The following is a 27,490-nucleotide window of genomic DNA, read 5'->3' on the forward strand; positions in this document are numbered from 1 at the left end:
AGCGGGGCCCAAGGCCCCCAAATCAGCCCCTCCCCAGCCCCTAGGTCCTTCACAGCAAGACCCGGGGTCGAGTCCTCTCCCCAAGCACCGACCCCACAAGACAAGGATGGCGCAGCCGTAGAAGCCGGAAGAAAAGGGGCCCACTGGTCAGACCCAGAAGCTTCGGCCGGAAGACAAGACACGAAAGCCTCTGATGTTTCCCTGGAAGGGGCATCCCCCGAAGCTGCCAGTCTCGAGATCAAGTAACCCCTGCTCTGACTCCGAAACCCTCAGACGTTTCGAGGTCAGAAGCAGGATGGGGGGGGGGGGGGAACCAGAACGAACAACAGGAGGGAAAAGGACGACGAGGCGCAGGACTGAACCAGGATCGAAGCAACCCCCACCCCCAAGTCCGGGTCTGGAAAAGCAATGCGGGGCAGCCCCGGGGCATCCGGGTGAGCAACCAACCGAGCGCGTTGCAGCAGACAAAACCTAGACTGCAACGCACGTGCCGCCTGTACCCAAATAGAATCATCAGAGGATTGGATAAATTGAGTCACAAGCAAGCAGCAACACTCACAGGACTCAGGGTCGAAAGTATCACTGACCCAACAGGCAGCGTGGCAGAGGCAAAAACAATGAGGGTCATCCTGAGACAAGGGGACCGAGCAACCCTCAAACTCGCACAAAGCGAGCGGGGACTCTGGGTCACATCCATCGGACCCACTCGCCCCTAGGGGATTCCCAGGGTCCTGAGCATATACTTTAAGAGGACCCTACGCTTGGGTAATCCCAGGCAGGGTGCAGCTAACCGGCGGCCAAAATTAACAAGCAAACCTCTATAGCTGAATCCTAGGGATGTGTACACTCACGGGGACCTAGCAGGGGGCGCCACCGAGGAGGACCGTGGAAGGGCAAACACCAGTGGAATAATAGGGCAGAACCCCCCCACAAGGCAAAAACAAAAAGAAAAACAAAACCCCGCAAGAAGACAGTGAACCCCAAGGAACAGAGCCGGCCGCTATGTCGGGAAAATGAAGCTGCACAACACCCTTCGCCCCTACTAGTGCAAACTGCCTCTTACCCGCAGGTAACAAGGGAGAACAGAACACCCAAGAGCCCAACAGGCGGCCAAAATACCAAACAGAAGAACGGACCAGCAGAGGCAGGTCCCGAGGAGCCTGCGGAAAGTGGCCCCAAGCTCCAAGGGCAGTACTTACAGGGCAACCTAGGGAAGGCAGCCATAGGCGCATGCAGCCCGAGTACTGAAGATAACGCCTGGCCCTCGCAGCCACAGAAAACAAATACCACACACGAAGCGCAGTGCCGTAGCGACACTGGAGCCAGAGCACACGACTTTTGCCTATAGCATCAGCCTCAAGAACTGAGGTGTGGGTAGCCGGCGTGAAGGGTTTGGGGCTTCCCCTTCCCCCTCCCCCTCCCGGGAAGGGGGGAGCTGCGCAGACAGCGGCGGAGCGATGTGTGACATCATACTAGTTTGCCCGTTTAGTGTTTGGGAGTTCTATCCACTAGTTCGGCTGTTGGTAGCAATTTGAACCTGAATAGGGGTTTGTTTTGGGGCGCTTACCTTTCTGGTTGCCTGATCTGGTCGATGGCAGACATAGAATGCTTCCAACCACACGAGGTTTCTATAGGCCATTGCTCCCCTTGCCTCTCTGAGGGGGCCCGGTTTTGGACGTGGTCCCTGGTAGGCCTAAGAACTCCATACACATGACTGATGCCAAAGTCTGACATTAGCATATCAGCCTGGAATAGCTCCTGGGAGCCGACAGGGCTACCCCCAGAAAAAAAAAGTTAAGACCCAGGAGCCTCTGGGTCTTACTCAAAAAACGGTGTTATATTACATTCAATGCTGGTTTACTATGGAGAGCCCCTTCGGCTTCCCAGACCTACCTAACCAAAGATAAAGGAAAATTGGGACTTTCCCGGGAGGCGGCCACCACTCGCTCTTCAACTTTAAGTCAAGGCAACTGACTGTAACCGGCGGCGCAAGGCTATATAAGCCCGAGAAGGGCCCGGAACATTAACGAGGCACAGTGCAGCCAGGACCTTGTTCGACCTCCAAAAGCCCCATCCCCGAATGTGAACCAAGGACATATTACCAAAAAACCAGCGTTGAATGTAATGAAATGCCATTTCTGAGCGATTTCCGTAGGCTCCCCGGAGCTATCCATGGCTGATATGGATACCCTAACTATTTTGCATCAGTCGATGTGGGTGGAGTTCTAGCCTACCGGCGACCACGAGCCAGAACCTGGCCCCCCTCACAGAGGCACGGGGAATCACAAATTACACGTGCATAGAAATGCACATGTGATTTGGAGCATTCTATATCTGCCATCGACCGGGACAGGCACCCAGAAAGGTAAGCGCCACAAAACAAACCCCTATTCTGGTTAACAACGAAAATTGACAAACGAGTAGACAGAACTCCCCAAAAGAAAAATGAGCAAATAAGAATGACATCTCACGAGCCGTGCCGCATATCTGTGCAGCTCCCCCCTCCCCAGGAGGGGGAAGGGGGAGCCCCAGACTTCCGAGCCGGCGATCCCCGCCCCAGTTCTGAGTCTGGATATCAAAAATTGCGAAAAACCGCCGACCGGAGGGCAGGAGGGTTGCTGGGGAGCCTCCGGGACTCACCCAGAATATGACGTTTCATTACATTCAATGCTGGTTTTCTGGGGGGAGCCCCTATGGCTCCTGAGAGCTACTTCACCAAACTTATAAAAAACATGGGGACTTACCCTAGAGGCGGTCGATGCTCCACTCCTCAGCTCAAAGTCGAGACAACGGGCTGCATCCGCCGACCTAAAGCAACACAGGCCCAACTGGACCCAGCAATGTTCACAAGGTAGCGTGCTGCCAGGACCCTGTTCGACCGCCAAAAATCCTGTGCCCGAATGTAAGCCCAAGGCATATTGCCAAAGACGGCAGCAAGAGCAGCAAACTTACGAACGTCATGGGCACAGGGATAGACCACAGGCTGGCTAGATTAAATAACCCTGCGGACTACCTGAGAGACCCGAACCCGAATTAGGGAAACCGGATGAACCCAAAGCGCGTCCCCGGACACAGAAGCCGTGGTGCGTAGATAACGGCGGAGGGCAGTAACCGGACACAACACATGGTGAACCCCCGGCCTGACAAACCAAGCATCAACAACCTAAGGACCCCTCCAGAAAGCAGCAGTCTCATTCTTCGCCAGAAAAGAGGGAGACGGCTGCAGATGAACATCCCTATGACCACTACCAAAGGAGCAAAAACCTCTGCGCCTGAAAAAAGCATGAAGCTCTGCCACAAGACCCCCAGAGGCCAATGCCAACAGAAAAAGAGCCTTAGCAAAGCAATCCTGAACCGAAGGGGCCACAAGAAACCGAGGAGAGGAAAGATAGGAGAGCACTCTGTCCAAAGACCAAGACAGCTCAGGTGGCGCTTGAGCAGGCCGGAGGTGAAACAACGCACGAGACAGCTTGCGAAACGACGCAGAAGTAACATTATATCGAAAGCAAGCTACAGAGGCTCCGCCAGCACTGCACGATACAAGGCAACAGTATTAGACATCAGATGACGGTCCTGGAACAACCAAGAGAGAAAGGACAACACCACCTGAACCGAAAGCAAGGAACAATGACTAAGGGCCAAAAAGAACCGGAAGGACCACCAGGAAACTTCATACTGCCGCCGATAGGAAACTCGCAGGTGAGAAACCAACAAAGAAGCCACCTGCTCACCATAAAGGTGGTGATAAACACGAGTCAAAAAGACCAAACGCGAAGACTCGTGGAGAAGAGCGAACCAGTCTCATACAGGACCGGCCTTATCTCTTGAAAGAGGCTTAGCTGCGGAAAAACCTCCGGGTTCGGACACCGGGCAAGCAGCGCCTGAAACCACGGCTGGGCTGGCCACCACGGGGCCAAGAGGACCACTCGACCCTGGTAAGTCTCAAAGCGAGCCAGAACCTGGAGCAACAGCCGAACTGGGGGAAAGAGGTACAGGAAACCCCACCTCACCTAGTCCTGCCGAAAGGCATCGATCCCGACAGCCTCACAGTTGGGGAAGGGCGCCACGTAAACCAGAAGACGCCTCGACCATGCCGACGCGACAAGGTCCACCTCCAGGCTCCCGAACGTCCGGCAGAGAACTGAAGGAGTCGGCATCGACCGAGAACTCAACAGTCGAGTCACCTGAAGCGACCAGCCCCAAAGAGCCAAGGGCCGTATTGAACCCCCGCGGTTCAGGCAATGAACCACTGGGGATCAATCCGAATGGAGCCGGATCGTTGCTCCGTGAGCGACACAAATCCTCTGAAGTGAATGTCACATCGCTGCAAACTCCCGCGCCGTGCTGTGAGCTCGACGGAAGGACGGACCCCCACCGACCCTAGCCGACCTGGTGAGCACTGGTCACAAAGCCCCAGCCCAGAGACGACGCGTTCGTAAACACATCGAGCGAGGGCTCGGGCAGGCGGCAAGGCACTGAACTCCGAAAACCCCAAAGGGGAAGCCGGCGACGCAGCAGCCAATTGCCAATTCAAGGCCCCCGGGGGTCGAACCTAGCGATCGTGAAAAAGGCAGAAGGGACGTCTCCGAAGGAACCAGACCAGCCGTTGAAGCCAAACCCACCCCGGCGGGTAGACCAACATCGCGAAGTTCAGGCTCCCGCACAAACCCTCAAACAACCAACAGGTGACCCAGGAGCCCCCCCAGGAACAGACACAGGTGAGACCGCAGCCGAAGGAGAGACTCCGGAGGAAGAGACAAGGAAGCGGTCCGAGAGTCCCACACAAGACCCAGCCAGGAGTGAACCTGGGAGGGCACCAAACGGGACTTCCACCAGTTCACCAGGAATCCGAACCCGGCGAGCACCAAAGCACCAAATCCCTGGCGAGCAGACACGCGGACCAACTGGGAGCCCAAACCAGCCAGTCGTCAAGGTAAGCCAACACCAGAACACCTAACAGACGCAGACTGGCCACCACGACCTGGGTAAGGCGTGTGAACACGCGAGGTGCCAGATTCAACCCGATGGGGAGACAACGAAAGCGGTAGCACTGACGTCCCACAACAAAACCAAGCCAGTCCTGGCACCCCAAATGAATAGGGACGTGCCACTACACGTTCTTGAGGTCCAGGGACACCATCCAAGCGCCCGGCTCCAACAGAAGCCGAACCTGGGACAGAGTGATCATCTGAAACGAGGGGCAAGAAACCCAAGGGTTCAGACGGGACAAGACCAGAATGAACCGCAGGTCCATACAGTCCCGTTTCGGAACTGGAAACAGGCGGGAAATCCACCTGAGGAACGGCGTCGTTTCGAACATTCCCAAGTGCACCCACTCCAAGATGACCTGACGGAGCGCAGGAGAGGAAGCCTGCCCCGTCAGCCCCGAACCCCTTGGAGGAGGAGGAGGAGCCACCCAATGCCACTGCAGGCCGCGAAAAACGACCCAAAACGCCCACAAATCGTGAGACCAGGTGTGAGCGAACAGAGCAAGCCTCCCCCCCATCGTCCAGTCAATGGGACGAACCACGAAAGGGCCGCTGCCCCTTACGAGAACCCGACCTGCGTGCCGAGTGAACACCGCACCGACCAGGTACAGGTGGGACCGCAAGCGGCACCGGCACCGAACCCGACACCTGTGGCCCACCCCGATGAACGGAACCACAAGCCCTGCCTGGTACAACTCCGCCGGGAAGGAACCCCCAGTTCCCCCGGAGCACCAACAACTCAGACATAGGGCGGCAAGAGGAAGAAGCCGCCTGAATATAATGCTCAACCGCAGAAGCCTCAAAAAGCAGAGGACAAAATGGAGAAGACAACCTAAGAACCAGGGCCCACACAGATTCCAAGGAGGAAGCAAGGACCACCTGTCGACACGCGAAACGCGGAGTGAAAAATCGCAGCAACGCTTCCCCAGGATTGACACAAAGAGCTTCAACATGGCAGACGACGCCCGAGCAGCAGAGATCAAGGCGTCAGATCCAGGAACGTCCCCAGGCGCCTCTACATCCGCAAGCCAATCCAAAGACAGCTCCAGGAGGGAAAAGAAACGCAGGACCGAAGCCAAAAAGCCACGAGCTCGCAAATCCTCCGCCCCAAGTGCAGCCGACAAGGAAGGAACCTGCACATGGAGCTGCACTGCACCAACATCCCGCAGAAAGGCAGGAGCAAAAAGACACTCATTAACACTTTCGCCCGGGCATGACGCAGCATTGCGTCATCCGTTTACTGGCAGTAATTCCGGGGATGACGCAGCATTGCGTCATCCATTTTAAATAATCGCCAAAAATCAGGTTTTTATTCAATTTTTTTGGGACTGGTTTTAAAATGCGCGCCGATGTCTTCCCATTTTCCTTGTTGAGCCTCGTGGCCCTCAGGCGGCTTGGCACATGCCGTGGGCCCATTGCTTTCGCTCCACTGTTGTGACCAATGTCGCCTCCCCTCGCATCTCAAACGTGTGAACATTTCGCCTATTTTCCGTGGCTATATTTCTTACTGCGGCTGTAGAAACTATCTACGCTTACTCCACGATGGATAGTGATCATGAACAAGGCCCTTCCAGGAAGAAAATTGCGAAAGAAAGGTTTGAAAAGGGCGGGAATTGGGAGTGTAGGTGGAAGGCGGCTGAGCACTCACTCGCGGCTAACGCGTGGCCCGTCTTCAACTCGTTGGCGGTTGGAGCGTGACCAGGTTTTTTATTTGATATGCTAATGTTCCTCTAGAGAATTCTATTGCGAACCCATTGAGACCAAAATGAAAGACCAAGGATAAAAATTGAGGTGACCAGAGTGAAAATAGTGGAAACATTTTATCGCGTTTGCGCGCTCCTGGGTAACTCGTTCGCACTTTCTCTGTTTGCTGCGGGTAATTAGCCGGGCTTTTGGAGTTTATATGCATTTAGTGCTATAGAGAATTCTATTGCGAACACAATGATACCAAACTTAATCTCGTAGGACGAGAATTAAGGTAACAAAGTTGAAGAGAGTATTCACTTTTCAGATTTTACGCGCACTCCCGTGACACCCTGGGTCCCATATCGCACAGTTGAGGGGTGGCGAGCGGGGTGCACCAAAGTGTTAACAGTATTGCGTCCCAGGCGTGCGCTCCGCGCATATGCACGAAGCAGGCCTGGCGGTGCGGGCGAGCCCTCGGCGACACTAAATGTGTATACTCGTCTCAGTTTTCTCACCTTAATTCTCATGCTACGTCGCTCGCTTTAGTATCATTGTGTTCACAATAGAATTCCCTACAGGTGTATATGCATACAAGGTCCAAAAGCCAAGCTTGACTTCCCACAGCAAAGCCTAAAGTCGGGAAAAATTACGAATCAACGCACAAAATCAGTAAGATGTGTATACTCGTTTCAGTTTTCTCACCTTAATTCTCATGCTACGTGGTTCGTTTTAGTATCAATGTGTTCATAATTAAATTCCCTGCAGGTGTATATGCACATATTGTTCAAAAGCTCAGCGTGACTCCCTTAGCAAAGCCTAAAGTTACCCTGTGAACGAGAACCAATTATCACACCCGCAACCTAATGTGTATACTCGTTCAGTTTGATAACATCAATTTTCATGTTATGTCACTCGTTTTGGTATCAAATTGTTTGCAATATAAAGGTGCGTATTTTAAAACTAGTCCCATAATAATAGAACAGTAACTGGAATTTTAACAAACATTTTAATTTTGGATGCTCATCATCACAAAATTATTTATATCTTTCCAGTGTTCTGACACAAAATTTTGTGTTACATCTTTAGTTTAGTATCAAATTGTTCACAATGTAAAGGTGCACATTTTAAAACTAGTCCCATAATAATAGAACAATAAATAGAATTTTAACAAATATTTTAAAATTTTGGCCAAAAACATATTTATAATCTTTCAAGTGTTCTGACATCAAGTTTTGTGTTACATCTTTCATGTTGATATCAAATTGTGCACACTCTAAAGGCGCTCATTTTGAAACTATGCTGAAGTCAATCGGATAGAAAATGAATTTTATACAATTTTTTTTTTATTGGACGTGAGCAGTTATCTTGAGTTGATTTTGGGGCTTTAGTGTCCCCATGGCCCGGTCCTCAACCAGGCCTCCACCCCCAGGAAGCAGCCTGTGACACCTGACTAACTCCCAGGTACCTATTTACTGCTAGGTAACAGGAGCATAGGGTGAAGGAAACTCTGCCCATCGTTTCTTGCCAGCGCTTGGGATCGAACCCGGGACCACAGGACCACGTGTCTAGCGTGCAGTCCGCTCGGCCGGCCGGGCCCCCCTTGTCCAAAGTGTCCAAAGCTAGGACACGAGAGAAAAAAAGTGTACACGAGGGGGTGTCCAAAGAAAGCGATAGTGTTAAGATGCTCAAAATTGTTCCCCAGGTAAACCTGGACCACCTTCAATGTCTCGCGCCATTAAAACGTGTGGGTCCGACAGAACGAGTCCCAAGCATCCAGCGAAAACAAAGGGCAGTCTACAAGCCAAGACGACCCTGGAACCTCATAACTCACCCAGTAAGGACATGACGATCCAAACCCGAACGAAGAAGGATCCATTATGGAGGCGAACTCTGGGTCACGTAGGAGGTAAGCGGCAAAGGCCGACCGCACCTCAGGCGGAGAGATGCGGGTAGCCAAAAACCACCGGAAAGACGGAACCGAACCCGGGGAGGAGCAGAACCCAAGTCCAAATCGTACGCAGAGGAGGGGGGGGGGGGGGGGGGAAAAACCCACTCCCTGCAACAGTAAGCCCCGCTCAGAAGGACAGAAAATCCAGGCAGGGTCCAATTATACTCAATTATACTCACACTTGGTGTGAGTATTATACTCATACTCAAGGTGAGTATACTCACCTTGGTGTTACAGGCAGTAATCTCCCTATAGTTGGAGACTCAATACTCACCTTGGTGTTACAGAGAGTAATCTCCCTATAGTTGGAGAGACAATGCTCACCTTGGTGTTACAGTGAGTAATCTCCCTATAGTTGGAGACACAATGCTCACCTTGGTGTTACAGAGAGTAATCTCCCTATAGTTGGAGACACAATGCTCAACTTGGTGTTACAGAGAGTAATCTCCCTGTAGTTGGAGACACAATACTCACCTTGGTGTTACAGAGAGTAATCTCCCTATAGTTGGAGACACAATGCTCAACTTGGTGTTACAGAGAGTAATCTCCCTATAGTTGGAGACACAATGCTCAACTTGGTGTTACAGAGAGTAATCTCCCTATAGTTGGAGACACAATGCTCACCTTGGTGTTACAGGCAGTAATCTCCCTATAGTTGGAGACACAATGCTCACCTTGGTATTACAGAGAGTAATCTCCCTATAGTTGGAGACACAATGCTCACCTTGGTATTACAGAGAGTAATCTCCCTATAGTTGGAGACACAATGCTCACCTTGGTGTTACAGAGAGTAATCTCCCTACAGTTGGAGACACAATACTCACCTTGGATTTGAACTGAGGCTGGATGCCCTTTAACCTGTCCACCAGGTGAGTATTATGAGCCAGTTTATCTGTCTTGTCATCAGAATAAAGGTCGATAATAACATCCAAGGCCTCTGCTGACACCCACAGCTCTCCATCATGAGCAGCAACCTGGGGAAGAAAAAGATCTTTCAGTTTCTTATAACTCACTTTATATACCGGTAATTACATATTATGTAGTTATAGAAATCAATGTTCAAGGTGTCTTGCCTTCTTTATATAAGGAAGGATCCTGGTAGTAAAGTCGGATTCATTCTTGACTCGCAATCGGAATTCTGGGTTCGAATCCTGGGTGGGACAGAAATGGTCGGGTGTGTTTCCTATTGCTTAAGGGCCTGTTCAGAGGGCTAGGAATGAGTACCTCAGGGTGAGAAGAGAGGCAGTAAGACAATATGGAAATGACATAGCAAATAAAGTAAAGACCCAACCCAAATTACTGCACAGCAATATCAGAAGGAAAATAATAGTGAAGGAATAGGTAATGAAACTAAGAATAGGAGCAGATTAGGTTCACTACAAATGACAAGGAGGTGTGTGAGAAACTCATTAGAAATTCCAGGTCTTCACAATAGAGCAGGGAGAAGTTCCTGAACTAAGAGAGGAAATATCTAACGAGACAACACTAGAGGAGTTTGAGATTACCAGTGGGGAGGTAAGGAAGCATTTGCATGAGTTGGATGTGGCAAAGACTGTAGGCCCAGATGGAATCTCACTATGGATACTAAAAGAAAGAGCAGAAGCACTGTGCCTACCACTCTCAATGGTGTATAACAAATCACCAGTAACAGGAGAGCTGCCAAAAATTTGGAAAATGGCGAGTGTAGTCCTGATATTCAAAAAGGAAGATAGACACTGGTACTGAACTAGAGACCAGTGCCCCTAACTTGCATACCATGCAAAGTGATGGAGAAGATTATGAGAAAAAACTAGCACAACATCTGGAGATAAAGAACTTTTGTAACACCACATCAGCACGAGTTCAGTGAAGGCAAATCTTGCCCCACAGGGTTAATAGAACAAGGTGAGAAAAATTAGGTGAGAAAAAGTAGGGAGGGCAGACTGCATACTTTTGAACTGCCAGAAAACCTTTGACAAATGGGCCCAGCCGGCCGAGTGGGCAGCACGCTGGACATGTGATCCTGTGGTCCCGGGTTCAATCCCAGGTGCCGGCGAGAAACATTGGGCAGAGTTTCTTTCACTCAATGCCCCTGTTACCTAGCAGTAAATAGGTACCTGGGAGTTAGTCAGCTGTCACAGGCTGCTTCCTGGGGTGTGTATGTGTGATGTTAAAAAAAAAATAGTAGTTGTAGTAGTTAGAAACAGTTGATTGCCAGTTGAGAGGCGGGCCGAAAGAGCAGAGCTCAAAGGATAGACTGGGAGATAATAAACAGGGAACTTACAAACATTCCATGGGGAACTGTTCTAAGTAATACAAGTCCTTCAGAAGGACTAGAAAAACTGACTTCAGAAGCGTATCAATTCTGTCTGAAACATGTTCCTTTGAGGAAAGCCAGAAAGAGATCTAACGTAGAAAGAGAACGCAGACGACACTATAAACACAGGAAAAAAATAACGGAACTGCTTATGCAGACACAAATTTTCCGTCAAAGAAGGAATAATTTAAATAGGGAGATTGAAGAAATCGAGCGGAAATTGAAACACTCATATGAAACTGAAGAAAGGCAGTTAGAACAGAAAGCAATTCAGGAAATAAAGAAAAATCCAAAATATTTCTTCTCATATGCGAAATCAAAAGCAAAAACCACTGCCAGTATTGGACCTATTCGTACAAATGAAGGTTCATACACGGAGGATGACAAAGAAATTAGTGAAATCCTAAAAAAGCAGTATGAGGACATGTTTAGCACTCCAATAAACAGCATGAAGGTGGAAGATCCAGACAATTTCTTTATGCGGGATATTCAAACCCCTGTAAATATAACTGATATAAACACGAGCGCACTAAATTTTTGAAAGAGAAATTGAAAACATGCCCATGCACTCGGCCCCAGGTCCAGACTCATGGAATTCAATATTTATAAAGAAATGCAAAGTGCCGGTAGCACAGGCACTCAGTATAGTGTGGAGGAAGAGCTTGGACACGGGGAAGATACCAGATGCACTTAAAGTAGCAGACATAGCCCCTCTACACAAGGGAGGGAGCAAAGCATTGGCAAAGAATTATAGACCAGTTGCACTAACATCGCACATCATAAAAGTATTTGAGAGAGTGATTAGGAGTCAGGTCACCAATTTCATGGAGACCAATGACCTAAACAACCCAGGCCAACATGGATTTCGAGCGGGAAGATCGTGCCTCTCACAGCTTCTTGAGCACTACAACAAAGTCACTGAGGCATTAGAAGAAAATCAGAATGCTGATGTGATATACACGGACTTTGCAAAGGCTTTCGATAAATGTGACCATGGCGTGATAGCACACAAAATGAAGTCAATGGGAATAACCGGTAAAGTAGGACACTGGATACTCAGTTTTTTGTCAAACAGGACTCAGCGAGTAACGGTCAACCATATAAAATCTAGTCCAAGTGCAGTTAAAAGCTCTGTACCTCAGGGTACAGTCCTTGCACCGCTGCTTTTCCTTATTCTCATATCAGATATAGACAAAAATACAAGTCACAGCTTCGTATCATCCTTTGTAGATGACACAAAAATCAGTATGAAAATTACCTCGGCAGAAGACATTGAAAAACTTCAAGCTGATATTAATAAAGTTTTCGACTGGGCATCAGAAAATAACATGATGTTTAACAGTGATAAATTCCAGGTACTCAGGTACGGTAAAAATGAGTACCTTAAACATAATACAGAGTACAAAACACAATCAAATGTACCCATAGTAGGAAAACAGCATGTAAAGGATTTTGGAATAATAATGTCTGACGACCTAACGTTTAAGGAGCATAACCAAGCAAATATTGCGACAGCCAGAAAAATGATAGGATGGATTACGAGAACTTTCAAATCCAGGGATCCCATCACAATGGTTGTACTCTTCAAGGCACTTGTGTTGTCCCGTCTTGAGTACTGCTCAGTACTCACTTCCCCCTTCAGAGCAGGAGAGATTGCTGAAATAGAGGGAATACAGAGAACATATACGGCACGCATAGACGCAATATAGCACCTAAATTATTGGGATCGTCTCAAAGCCCTCCAAATGTACTCACTAGAAAGAAGACGAGAGAGATATCAAATAATAGATACTGGAGGGCCAAATCTACACAGAAAAATAACAATGTACTGGAGTGAACGATATGGAAGAAAATGTAGAATAGAACCAGTGAAGAGCAGAGGTGCCATAGGCACAATCAGAGAACACTGTATAAACATCAGAGGTCCGCGGTTGTTCAACGTCCTCCCAGCATGCATAAGAAATATTGCCGGAACAACCGTGGACATTTTCAAGAGGAAACTAGATTTATTCCTCCAAGGAGTGCCGGACCAACCAGGCTGTGGTGGGTATGTGGGCCTGCGGGCCGCTCCAAGCAACAGCCTAGTGGACCAAACTCTCACAAGTCAAGCCTGGCCTCGGGCCGGGCTTGGGGAGTAGAAGAACTCCCAGAACCCCATCAACCAGGTATCAACCAGGTTAACCCCCGCAAGCACAACTAGGTGAATACAACTAGGTGAATACAGTACCTTACCTTGAGGTGATTTTGGGGCTCCACAGGACCCCATAGGACACTAGTGAATAAGTTGGGGATACAGGCAAAGGTAAAAGGGAAGGTTCTCTAATGGATAAGGGAGTACCTAAGCAATAGAAGACAGCGAGTCACTATGAGAGGTGAGGTCTCGGAGTGGCAAGACATCACTAGTGGAGTCCCATAGGGTTCAGTCCTTGGACCTATCCTGTTTCTGATATATGTAAACGCTTCCCCAGAGGGAACAGACTCGTTCTTCTCAATGTTTGCTGATGATATAAAACTTATGAAGAGGATAAAGACAGGAAGATAGCAAGAGGCTACAAGAAGAAACAAATATGGTCTAAAGACCAAGCATGCTCAGACATCACATTAGTAGGCCAGAGGTGACAAGGTGTCAGAGAAAGTGTATGAAACTGGGCCAAGGCAGTATCAACCCTGAACGCAAGAAGAAGTGGCTCTGCCAGCGCTGCAAAATACAAAGCGACTACAGTATATTCAACATAAGATACCAAGAAGGAAAGATAGGACATCTGAAATGGACACTGAAGAGGAACAACAGAGAGTGAGGAAATGCAAAAAGCATGTCAGGAGACTCCATAATGTCGCCGAGAGGAGTGCAGATGGGACACCAACATCCAGCCACCTGATCACCATAGAAATTACGATAAACACAAATCAGAAACCCAAACTCCAAATGCAAAGACTGGAGGAGGAGGAGGAACCAGCAAGGTACGTCAGGGTGTCTGGGGGAGACAATGAACCATGGGAAGACAGTCTGAAAGGAGCTGGACTGTGAAGTCTGGAGAGACCCGAAACCTCCACAATGCATGTCACACACAGCACCTGCACTCATACTGTGAGTCAAAAAACCAGCGTTGAATGTAATGAAACGCCATTTTCTGGGTGAGACCCGGAGGCTCCCCGGAGCTTTACCGGCTGATATGCTAATGTCAGACTTTGGCATCAGTCATGTGTATGGAGTTCTAGGGCCTACCGGGGACCACGAGCCAGAACCTGGCCCCCTCAGAGAGGCAAGGGGAGCAATGGCCTATAGAAACCCCCGTGTGGTTGGAAGCATTCTATGTCTGCCATCGACCGGGTCAAGCATCCAGAAAGGTAAGCATTTCAAAACAAACCCCTATTCTGGTGAAAATTGCTACCTAAGCCAAACTAGTGGATAGAACTCTTCAACAGAAAACAAGGAAACTAGTATGACGTCATACGTCACCGCGCCGCTGTCTGCCCAGATCCCCCCTCCCCGGGAGAGGGAAGGGGGAGTCCCAGAACTCCCACGCCGGCTATCCACCCATCAGTTCTGAGGCTGGATGTCAAAACACGCGAAAAACGCCGACCGGAGGGAGGGAGGGTTGCCGGGGAGCCTCCGGGTCTCACCCAGAAAATGGCGTTTCATTACATTCAACGCTGGTTTTCTGGGGGGAGCCCCGTCGGCTCCCCGGAGCTAACTACCCACAGAGGAAGGTCAAAGGGACAGAACCGGGAGGCGGACACCACGCACCCCCCAAGGAGGCAAGACAACCGGCAGCAAACGCCAACCCAAGGCGCCACAGCCCCGAAAATCCCGGGAACAACACGAGAACCACGAGCAGCAAGGCCCCTGCACGAACACCAAAAATCCATGCCCGAAAGACCGCAAGGCCCCGTCGCCCAGACGGCAGCGAGAGCAGCGAAGCCACGAACGCCACAGGCATGAGGGAAGAACACAGGCAGCTTAGCCGCAAGAACACGGCTGACCACCCGGGACACTATCACCCGCGAACCGGGAAGAACAGAACTGGATCAACGCAAAACGCGCTCCGGACCCAAACGCCGTGGCACGCAAACAACAGCGGAGGGCCGCCACTGAACACAAAAACGACACACCCCCGGCCCGACCAACGAAGTACCAACAACCCTGGACCCCTCCAGAATGCAGCAGCCCCACCCCGTGCCAGAAAAGATGGAGACTGCTGCCACCAAACAACCAAAACACTAAAACCGAAGGAGCAAGAAAACTCAGCGACTCGACCCCCAGAGGCAAAGGCCCAAAGGAAAGAGCCGACGAAAAAACACACCGGAACCGAAGGGGCACTACCAACCGAGGAGAAGACAGAGCACGCTGACCAGAGACCAGGATGGTGCAAGCGGCACACGAACAGGCCGGAGGTGAAACGACGCACAAGACAGCTGACTAACGGTGCAGAAGCAACACCAAGACCGAAAGCAAGCTGAAGCGGCTCCGCCTGCGCCGCACGAAAAGAGACGACAGTATGTGGCAAGACGACGGCCCCCAACCCCCACTAGAAAACCAAGCCGAGAGTAAACCAAGCTAACAAGAGTAACCACCTAAGAAGGGACAGGAAAAGGAAAAACCGCCAAAATACCCCATACTGCCGCCAAGAGAAGCATGCAGGTGGGACACCTACCACGAAGCCACCCGACCACCAACCGGAGGCGAGACCACGAGGCAGAACATAAGCAGCCCCGACAAGGCCCCTCCGAGCCCAGGAAAAAGGCAGAGCCGCGAGAAGATCTCGGGCGCGACCACCGAAACCCAGGCGGCACAAGGAGATGGAACGTCTGCCGAACAGAAAAACTCCCCAAAGCATGCAAGCCCGCCAGGAGTTCAGAAACGACGGGTCCGACCCGAGACATCGCAAGACCCCCCCCCCCCCCCCCCCCAAAAAAAAAAAAAACAACCGGCAGGGCAAGCTAGGAAACCAAAGGAGGAGGAAGGGTCGCCGCCAGAACAGGACCCGAACCAAGGGGCACGAACAACTGCAACAGACCGAGACAAAGAAGCACATCACAGGACATAGGCTGACCAACACCTAAGAACACACGCAGAACATCCCTGCTGCAGAGGAGGCAGGAAGAAAGAGCAGAAGCACAAAAAACCCCAGGAGAACAACCAGGGGTGGATAAGCAGGCAGGGACAAAAACCCCACGCAATCCCCAGGCACAAAACGGCAGCAAAGTGCCACCCCACAACCGGACACAGGAACAAGGACACGCCACCGTGAAACACGGTACCAATGCACACGTGCAGCAGCAGGAACAGGCTCCACAGCAACACGTAAATAGCAACTCCCCTCTGCAAAGGCAGAGAACGGAGCAGGCAGACCCCAGACAGGGCCAACGGAGACACGACAAAACCCTGCAGGCCCAGAAACCTGCACCAGGCGACCGACGGCGGAGAAACCCCGCTCGATACCTGCTGGATGAGGTACTGGGAGCTCTTTTACACCTGAAGCCCGGCCCAAGGTCAGGCTAGACCGGCAAGAGGATGGCCCACCAGGCAGCTGCTAGGAGCAGTCCACCGGCCCCCATACCCCCACAACCAGGACGGGCCGGAACTGCCATACGAAAACAGGCCAGTGCGCCCTGGAAGTCCACGGACGAACCAGCAAGAATGCTTATGCTCGCAAGTAGGTCGTGTAACAAGCACAGACCTCTGATGGTAATACAGTGTTCCCCAAAGGTGCCAATAGCACCACTGCACTCCACTGGTACTATCCCGCAAGTTCTACCAGATAGGCGGGACCCAAGAGCCAGAGCTCAAATCCTGCAAGCACAGCCAGGAGCCTTACCAGGTGAGTACAGAACCAACCCTACAACCCCCACACCTCACAACATTAAAAAAGGAGGGTCCCCTGAATGACTCCAGCATGGGTTGGACATGCACATGAGGGGGACAGGAAGGGGTGATAAAGGGACAGTCACTGGTGTGCGAACGGTCTCAGTCGTACAAAAACATACCTAAATAAAGACAGGTATATAAACACCGCCGCATCCAGCGCCCGGCCAAAAGACGCCAGACCGCAGAAACTCACCTGGCGAATGGTGGCACGAACTTGACACGACTCAACCGTGCCCAGAAGAACTTGGGAGCACCGCCAGGTGAAGACGCCAGAGCCGGACCCTGCCGGACCCGCAGGAGAGCAGGGAGAGGCGAAGGAGGCGGTCCACACCCATGACACAGGGAAAACCGCGGTGTCCTCCCCACAACTGGGAACCAGGACACCCCCGGCGCGAAGGGGCACATACCGCAGCCAGGGAGAAGAACGAGAGGCGAAGCACTGTAGCAAAAAAGGGCGCAAAACACCAGCACTGAAACACCGCCCAGACCAAAACAAACTCCACGGCGCATGCGCATAACACGCTGGCCGAACCGCACACCCTCCCTGCGGGAAGGCGCCAGCCAGGACTACTGCACGAGAAAAGTAGCCAAAAGAGGAAGCAGGAACAATAAAACCGGCCAAAGAAGCAAAGAGCCCAAAAAGGAACCCAACCGGGCGACAAGTAGCCCAAGCGGGCGACAAGTAGCCCAACAGGGCGACAAGTAGCCCAACAGGGCGACAAGTAGCCCAACAGGGCGACAAGTAGCCCAACAGGGCGACAAGTAGCCCAACAGAGCGACAAGTAGCCCAACAGGGCGACAAGTGCGAGGAGCCGACAGACGTTCCAATAATGCGGGAAGTAGCGAAAAACCTTCCCGTACCCTCGAGAACACAGAAGCCAACACTAGTCCCGAAGGCACACGAAGGCGCAGGCGCACCCGAGATCAGAAGTCACGCAGAACCCCATCAAACGGGGAAACATGACAAAAACACCGTCCCAAAAAGGGGTGGGAGGAAACATCCACCCACAGGACGGAACCAACCGACTCAAAGGCCAAGGAACCGAGCCCAGGGAGGGGCCGACGTCCAACAGCACGTACGGCGAGTGGGGAGGAAAGACCCCACTCTGCGTAACCACAAGCCCCGCCTAGAGGGGGATAAAAACCCCCACGGGGTCTAACGGGGCCAAGGCTTCCCCCAAGTCAGCCGCTCCCCAGCCCCGGGAACCTACACGACAGGCCCCGGGGCCGAGCCGTTCCCCCAAAGCCCCGGCCGTACCAGAAAACCGGGGCAGCCGTGAAAACACTAAGGAAGGGAGCCCACTGGCAGACTCATACAACACGGCTGGAGGAACAGGCACAAATGCCCCCGTCACTACCCCGGAAGGGGAATTCCCCGAGACTGCCCGAGTCTCAACACCAAAAACCCCGCCCCGAACCTACAGACGGTAAGGAACCGGATGCAGGCAGGAAGGGTGAACCAGGGGAAAGACAAGGGGGCGTGGATGGAACCGAAGCAACCAACACCCCCAAGTCCCAAAACGAATTACAATGGGGCAGCCCCGGGGCTCCCGGGGAGGAAACCACGAGAACGTTGCCACCACCAAGGCTCAAGTGCAACGCCCCTGCTGCCCGCACCCGCTTTGTTAGCACAACTGGGTAACCGAGCCACAACGAGCAACCAAACTCGCAGGACTCCGGGTCGAAGGTGTCACCGACCCCACAGGCAGCAGACGGAGGCAAAACAGAGAGTCACCCAGAGACAAAGGGTGAGAGCAACCCTCAAATTCGCTGGAAGCGAGGGGGGGACTCTGGGGTCACATCCATCGGACCCGCGCGCCCCCAGGGGTTTCCCAGGGTCCCGAGCGTTTACTTTAAGAGGACTCGCGCTCAGGTAATCCCAGGCAGGGTACTGCTAACCGGCACCCAAAGCTACCAAACAACTTTCTAAGAGCTGAACCCCCGGGACGTGTACACTCACGGGGACCTAGCAGGGGTACCACCAGAAAATACTCAGAACACAAGGGACACAAGGGGCAAGAACGAAGGCAGACCCCCACCAGGTAGATAAACAAAAAGAAAAAGAAAACCCCACAAGAGGACAGCGTACCCAAGCGGAACAGAGCCGGCCGCTATGATTGGTAAAGACAAGCTGCACAGTACCCCGCGCCCCACCAGTGCAAACACTGCCCCTTACTCTAAGGCGAACAAGGGAGACAGAACACCCGAGCACACAAAGAGCGGCCGAAAACCAAGCAGTAAACGGCCAAGCAGGGGCAGGACCCAAGGAACTTGTGGAAGGTGGCCCCAAGCCCCAAGGGCAGTACTTACAGGGCACCTAGGGAAGGGAACCCTAGGCGCATGCAGCCCGAGTACTGAAGAATCACTCCCGGCTCACGCACCACCTAGAAAACAGACACCACACTCTAGGTACAGTGCTGAAACAACCACTGGAGCCGGAGCACATAACCATTGCCTATAGCATCAGCCGAAGAACTGATGGGTGGATAGCCGGCGTGGGAGGTCTGGGGCTCCCCCTTCCCCCTCCCGGGGAGGGGGGAGCTGCGCAGACAGCGGCGCGGTGACGTATGACGTCATACTAGTTTCCTTGTTTTCTGTTGAAGAGTTCTATCCACTAGTTCGGCTTAGGTAGCAATTTTCACCAGAATAGGGGTTTGTTTTGGAATGCTTACCTTTCTGGATGCTTGACCCGGTCGATGGCAGACATAGAATGCTTCCAACCACACGGGGGTTTCTATAGGCCATTGCTCCCCTTGCCTCTCTGAGGGGGCCAGGTTCTGGCTCGTGGTCCCCGGTAGGCCCTAGAACTCCATACACATGACTGATGCCAAAGTCTGACATTAGCATATCAGCCGGTAAAGCTCCGGGGAGCCGACGGGGCTCCCCCCAGAAAATGAGCCCAACAGAAAGGGGACCATGGCCTCTGACCAGCTTGGTGAACACTGTACACAAAGCCCCAAACCAAGGACAGAGGCATCCATGAAAAAGGCAAGTGAGGGCAGAGGAAGGCGCCAGGGAACCAAACCCCAAAAAACCCGAAGAGGAAACCAGCGATGTAGTAACCGCCAATAGGCACCTGGAGACCGAACTCAACAAATGAGACTGCGACAGAAGAGTTGGCTCTGGAGAAACCAAAACAGCTTCTGAAGCCAAACCCTGCCCAACAAAACACAAGGTGGTCAGAGGCGAGGCTCTCACACAGCTGCGCGACAACCGCCGAGCCACCTGACATGCACTCGATGCCAATAGATGGTGGTGTCGCAGCCAGGTCAAGGCCGCAAAGGCAGGGATAGTGAAGCCGACCAAGCAACCGAAAAGAGGCCCAACCAAGACTGAACCAGACTGGGCCAGAAACAACGGGTACTTCTGCCAGTTCACTAGGAACCCACGAAGAACCCGAACCATGGCCAGCAGACACACGAACAGGCAAGCGCCCACACCATGCAGACGTCAAGGTAAGCCAGAACCCAACACCAAGAAAACAAAAATGGGCCAAAAACACTAAAGACAGGCACAAACAAACATGAGGAGCCAGCAGGTCCAAGGAAGCAACAAGAGCCCAACCCGAGGACGAGACAGACCAGAGACAATGGGGTCATCCGAGAGAAGGGGCAAGGAAGGCACCGACTCAATTTAGAAAGAGCGAGGAAGAGCCAGAGAACCAGAGTCGCGACCTGAAAAGGCGGAACCGAAGGGAAGAGGCCAGTAAGACCACCCTTAACCCTCAAACCGCTAGGGGCCCAAATGAAATTCACACCCACAGGCGCAACAAAAAAAAAAATCCAAAAAATTCTTTCGTCTTATAGAAGTGTTCATTTTTGTTCCCTGATCACGAAAAAAATAACAAAAAAATCGTAGGTGGCATATTTTAGCTGCAATAGGGTAGGGAAGTGTGGCAAAAAACCAGCGTTGAATGTAATGAAACATCATTTTCTGGGTGAGTCCCGGAGGCTCTCCGGAGCTATCCATGGCTGATATGGATATCCTAACTATTTTGCATCAGTCGATGTGGGTGGAGTTCTAGGCCTACCAGGGACCACGAGCCAGAACCTGGCCCCCTCAGAGAAGCACGGGGAGCAATGGCCCATAGAAATGCACATGTGATTTGGAGCATACTATATCTGCCATCGACCAGGACAGGCACCCAGAAAGGTAAGCGCCACAAAACAAACCCCTATTCTGGTTAAACAACAAAAATCAACAAACGAGTGGACAGAACTCCCCCAGGAAAACGAACTAACAAGCATGACGTCACGCGAGCCGCGCCGCTTGTTTGCGCAGCTCCCCCCTCCCCGGGAGGGGGAAGGGGGAGCCCCAGACCCCCTGCGCCGGCGATCCCCGCCCCAGTTCTGAGGCTGGATATCAAAACCATGAAAAACCCGCCCGGAGGGCGGGAGGGTGCCGGGGAGCCTCCGGGACTCACCCAGAAAATGGCGTTTCATTACATTCAACGCTGGTTTTCTGGGGGAAGCCCCTATGGCTCCCCGGAGCTACCTCACCAAAGACTACCTAAAAAACAAGGGGACATACCCGGGAGGCGGTCGGAGAATCACTCCACAACACGAAGTAGAGACAACAACCCAAGGTATAGCATTCGCCAGAAAAAAGGGAGAACGGCCGCAGACGAAGAAAACCTATGATCACGATCAATAGGAGCCAAAAACCACTGCACCTGAGAAGAGCAAGAAGCTCTGCCACACAATCCCCAGAGGCGAATGCCAACACAAAAAGAAAACCAAGGCAAAGCAAACCTGACCCCAAGGAGCCACAACCACCAAGGAGAAGAAAAACAGGAGAGCACCCTGTCCAAAGACCACGACGACACAGACAGTGCATAAGCAGGCCGGAGGTGTAACAACGCACGATACAACCTGCGAAACGGCGCAGAAGGAATATCGATACCGAAAGCTAGCAGCAGAAACCAAGGTGCCAGACCCTGGAACGGCCCCAAGCGCCTCTACATCCTCCGCAAGCCAATCCTATGGCAGCCCCAGGAGGGAAAAGAAAACGCAGGACCAAAACGAAAATGCCACAAGTGTGCAAGACCATCTCCACAAGTGCAGCTGACAGGGAAGGAACTTGCATAAGGAGCCGCCCCGCACCAACATCCCACAGAAGGGCAGGAGCGAAAAGACTCATGAGGAGGAGCAAAATCGCTCCCAGGAAAACTAGGAGCGCCGAGACAGTGTGAAGAGAAGAGATATTCACAAAAGAACAAAAAGGCCAACACCCAGAAGCTGCTGGGAAGAGGACCCACAAGCCCTAGAAAGGACCGGAGGGAAGCTCAACCGAATGACGACAGATGCACCAGAAAACGGGAAGGAGCAAAACAGTCCCGAACCTTCGAGAACAAAAAGAAGCAAACACAAAGGACGAAGGCCCCAAAACCCCGTCGCACCCGAGACCAAAAGTCATGCAGAAACCCCAAGAAGAAGGGGACATGACGGAAGAAGGCCCATCCCGGAAAAAGGGGCGAAGATCGTAGAAAAGCACCCACCGACAGGACGGAAACAACGGGTACAACGGACAAGGAAACCAAGCCCAGGGAGGGGCCGACGCCCACAAAGCACGTGCGGAGAGGGGGAACGGAAAACCCCACACCACAAAACTGCAAGTCCCCCCCAGAGGGTTAGAAACACCCCAGCGGGGACCAACGAGGCCTGAGGCCTCTCACATGAGCCCCACCCCAGCCCCAGGAACCCATCCTGCAGGCCACGGGGCCGAGCTGTCCCCTCAAAGCCCCAGCGTCAAGAAAACCCCAGGGCAGCCATTGCCTCTGAAGGGACAAGAGGCCACCTGCAGACACCCGTGAACCGAGGAAGGAATCAGGTGGAGAGAACAAGAGCTGCCCAGTATGGGCTAATAGCCTTGCAGTAGGCACCTCGGGTAATTACCTAAGTGTAATTACCTAAGTGTAGTTACAGGATGAGAGCTACGCTCGTGGTGTCCCGTCTTCCCAGCACTCTTTGTCATATAACGCTTTGAAACTACTGACGGTCTTGGCCTCCACCACCTTCTCACTTAACTTGTTCCAACCGTCTACCACTCTATTTGCGAAGGTGAATTTTCTTATATTTCTTCGGCATCTGTGTTTAGCTAGTTTAAATCTATGACCTCTTGTTCTTGAAGTTCCAGGTCTCAGGAAGTCTTCCCTGTCAATTTTGTCAATTCCTGTTACTATTTTGTATGTAGTGATCATATCACCTCTTTTTCTTCTGTCTTCTAGTTTTGGCATATTTAATGCTTCTAACCTCTCCTCGTAGCTCTTGCCCTTCAGTTCTGGGAGCCACTTAGTAGCATGTCTTTGCACCTTTTCCAGTTTGTTGATGTGCTTCTTAAGATATGGGCACCACACAACAGCTGCATATTCTAGCTTTGGCCTAACAAAAGTCATGAACAATTTCTTTAGTATATCGCCATCCATGTATTTAAATGCAATTCTGAAGTTAGAAAGCATAGCATAGGCTCCTTGCACAATATTCTTTATGTGGTCCTCAGGTGATAGTTTTCTATCTAGAACCACTCCTAGATCTCTTTCTTTATCAGAATTCTTTAAAGATTTCTCACATAATATATAGGTTGTGTGGGGTCTATGTTCTCCTATTCCACATTCCATAACATGACATTTATTAACATTAAATTCCATTTGCCAAGTGGTGCTCCATATACTTATTTTGTCCAGGTCTTTTTGAAGGGCATGACAGTCATCTAAATTTCTTATCCTTCCTATTATCTTAGCATCATCAGCAAACATGTTCATATAATTCTGTATACCAACTGGTAGATCATTTATGTACACAATAAACATCGGGTGATACGGTCCACGTTCTCAAGTACGTATGTACACCCATTCCTACTCCCAAACACAAAAACAGTGTCAGGACGGAGGAGACGCCAAAACCGCACCAACTCATCTGCAGAACATAGGCCTTGAAGGGCCATGACGCAAGCGTTCGAGTCCGTATCCGCCGTAGGCGGCCAGTGCGCCCATGCTGGAGAGGAGGGGAGCAGCGAAGGAGGCTCCCCACCCTAGAACGCAGGGAAAAACCTCATGAATTCCACACTGCGGCACCCCAGAACACCCTCAAAGCAATGGGGCACGGATGGGAATAAGAAAAGAATGAGAGGCGAAGCCCCCCGAGAGAATTGGAGCAGAACACGTGTGCACACCGCCCGGAACCAAAACAAACTCCCACTGGGCATGCGCAGGACGCGAAAGAAAGTAGCCCAACCAGGCGAGAAGTAGCCCAATAAGGCGAGAAGTAGCCCAACAAGGCGAGAAGTAGCCCAACAAGGCGAGAAGTAGCCCAACAAGGCGAGAAGTAGCCCAACAAGGCGAGAAGTAGCCCAACAAGGCGAGAAGTAGCCCAACCGGCTACAAGGAGCCCAAATGGCCACAAAGGAGCCCAAACGGCCACAAAGGAGCCCAAACGGCCACAAAGGAGCCCAAACGGCCACAAAGGAGCCCAAACGGCCACAAAGGAGCCCAAACGGCCACAAAGGAGCCCAAACGGCCACAAAGGAGCCCAAACGGCCACAAAACAGCCCATACAGCCACAAAGGAGCCCAAACGGTGACAAGGAGCCCAAACGGCGACAAGGAGCCCAAACGGCGACAAGGAGCCCAAACGGCGACAAGGAGCCCAAACGGCGACAAGGAGCCCAAACGGCGACAAGGAGCCCAAACGGCGACAAGGAGCCCAAACGGCGACAAGGAGCCCAAACGGCGACAAGGAGCCCAAACGGCGACAAGGAGCCCAAACGGCGACAAGGAGCCCAAACCGCTACAAGGAGCTCAAACCGCTACACGGAGCCCAACCTGTCCAGAACAGAAGGAACCAGTATGGAGGCAAACTCCGGGACACGCAGGAGGAAGCCGCAAAGGCCAACCGCACCGCAGGCGAAGAGATGCGGTTAGCCGAAAACCTCCTGAAGACGGAACCGAAGTTAACCACAGGGACACGGAACCGAACCCGGGGAGGAGCAGAACCCAAGCCCAAATCGTACGCAGAGGGGGGAAAGAAAACCCCTACTCCTCGTGACAGTAAGCCCCACTCAGAAGGACGGAAATCCAGGCGGGGCGCAATGGAGCCCATGGCCCCCAAGGCCGCTCCTCCCCAACTCCAGGAGCCTCTGCACCAGGCTCCGGGGCCGAGTTGACCTCCAAAGCCCCGGCCTCACAAGAAAAAGGCGGGGCAGCCGAGAGAGCTGAAAGAGAAGGGGGCCCACTGGTCAAAACCCCGGAGCATCGGCCGGAGGAACAGACTCGAATGCCTCCGCAGCTACCCCGGTCGGGGCAACCCCTGAAACTGCCCAAGTCTCAGAACCTCTAACCCCGCCCCGACCCCGAAGCCTGCAGATGCGTAGGGGCCGGAAGCAGGAGGGGGAAAACAAGGGGGGGCGTGGAAGGAACCAAGGCCGAAGCGACCAAAACCACCCAAGTCTGGGTCCCTACACAAGCGGGGCAGCATCGGGGCGTCCGGGGAAGTGACAAACCAGAGCGCGTTGCAACATCCTACCCTGCAACGCGCGAGCTGCCTCCACCCACGGGAATTCATCAGCAAACTGGGTGAATGGAGTCACGAACAAGCAACAAAGCTCGCAGGACTCAAGGGTCGAATGTGTCACCGACCCAACAGGCAGCATGACGGAGGCAAAAACAAGGAGAGTCACCCTGAGACAAGGGGACAGAGCAACCCTCAACTCGCACAAAGCGAGAGGGGACGCAAGGGTCTCCACTAACGGACCCGAGAGCCCTCGGGGGGTTTTCCAGGGCCCCTAGGCTGGGTCTGCTAAGGGTTATCCCAGGCAGGGTACTGCTAACTGGCGCCCCAAACTACCAAGCAAACTGCTAAAGCTGAACCCACGAGACGTGTCCACTCGCGAGGGCAAAGCAGGGGGTGCCACCACACAAACGAACCTAATATAAGGGGGTGGGGGAGAAACACAAGGAAGACCTCCCTACCAGGCAAAAACAAAAATAAAAGAAAAAACCACACAAGTGGACAACGTACCCAGAGGGAACAGAGCCGGCCGCTGTCATAGGTGAAAACTAGCTACGCAGTACCCTGCGCCCCACCATTGTGATAACTACCACTACCAAGGTAAACTACCGATAACGATAAACTACCAAGGTAAACAAGGGAGTGAACGATAGGTAAGGTAAACAACGATAACCACTACCAAGGTAAACAACGATAACTACCAAGGTAAACAAGGGAGTGAAACCCCCAAACCCTCGGGGAGGCCAAACGTCAAGCAGCGAAAAGCCAACAAAGGTAGACCCAAGGTGACTTGTGGAAGGCAACCCCAAGCCCCATGGGCGGTACTTACAGGGCACTCAGGGAAGGTGACCCTAAGCACATGCAGCCCGAGTACCTGAGAATACTACTCCCAGCTCACACGACCACCATAAGAGCAGCACTGCAAACAAGTCACAGCACTGAGACAAGACTGGAGCTGGAGCCACACGACCGTGCATGATCCCATCAGCCGAGGAACTGGGGCGGGGATCGCCGGCGCGGGGGTCTGGGGCTCCCCCTTCCCCTCCCGGGGAGGGGGGAGCTGCGCAGACGTGCGGCGCGGCTCGCGTGACGTCATGCTTGTTAGTTCGTTTTCCTGGGGGAGTTCTGTCCACTCGTTTGTCAATTTTTGTTGTTTAACCAGAATAGGGGTTTGTTTTGTGGTGCTTACCTTTCTGGGTGCCTGTCCCGGTCGATGGCAGATATAGAATGCTCCAAATCACATGTGCATTTCTATTGGACATTGCTCCCCGTGCCTCTCTGAGGGGGCCAGGTTCTGGCTCGTGGTCCCCGGTAGGCCTAGAACTCCACCCACATCGACTGATGCAAAATAGTTAGGGCATCTATATCAGCCATGGATAGCTCCGCGGAGCCGTAGGGGCTCCCCCCAGAAAAGGGGCATTGGCAGAGCCTTCGCCAGATGAGGTCTACTCTGCCCGAGCTGTCAGACGGCAGTTGCCACAAATATACTATTACCTAATTATTTCAATGTCTCTGATTTTTTCTTAGTTTTTTTGCAGTAATATTATTCCATACAGTGAATTGTGGTATATTTATATAATAAAATGTGTGAACCATCGCTGTACTCAAAATTATGGTGTGCATATTAGTGATTCAATTATTATGTTCATAAAACAATAAACAAATAGTTTTGCTGTTGTTACACTATATACACAGGTTATATATAAGTATCTGCATGTTTTGTACACCATAACGAACTACTAAGTTGGTGTTGTGAGTCAAAAAGCAACGAGGAGTGACCGCCAAACACCAGCGAGCCACTCACTGCCACTCCCTACCTCAACACCACCTCACTCACCCTCATTCACCTCCCACAATACTGTTTTTGTATTTATTCACTATACACAGATGTTATATATACATATTTACATGTTTTGTTCACCATAACTGTACATCTAAGCTTGTATGGTGAGTAAAGGCACAAAGACGTAGCTACTCACACAGTCAGCTGATCGGCGGCCGCCCTCAAGGCCAGACGCACAAATATTTGTCCTCCAACAATATTGTTTGTGGTGTTATTACGCTATATACACACATTATATATAAGTATCTACCTGTTTTATTCACCATATCCTGTACAAATAAGCTGGTATGGTGCCCAAAGACCATAGTGACCATCAGTAAACAACATGACAAGTCGTGCAGACGACCCTCCTCCCTC

General features: G+C 51.9%; 1 protein-coding gene across 4 annotated transcripts in view; it reads right to left on the reverse strand.

The window, feature by feature from the left end:
• LOC123760113 (HEAT repeat-containing protein 3) overlaps positions 1–27,490 on the reverse strand; it is a 237,276-nt gene that overhangs the window by 4,258 nt on the left and 205,528 nt on the right. For all 4 annotated transcript variants that reach the window (XM_069325425.1, XM_045745599.2, XM_045745596.2 and 1 more), the window contains exon 11: positions 9,447–9,596. In XM_069325425.1, the coding sequence (XP_069181526.1) occupies positions 9,447–9,596 (150 nt within the window). The remainder of the gene's footprint in view (positions 1–9,446; positions 9,597–27,490) is intronic.

This window comes from Procambarus clarkii, chromosome 16, assembly GCF_040958095.1.
Source record: "Procambarus clarkii isolate CNS0578487 chromosome 16, FALCON_Pclarkii_2.0, whole genome shotgun sequence".
Taxonomy (NCBI): Eukaryota; Metazoa; Arthropoda; class Malacostraca; order Decapoda; family Cambaridae; genus Procambarus; species Procambarus clarkii.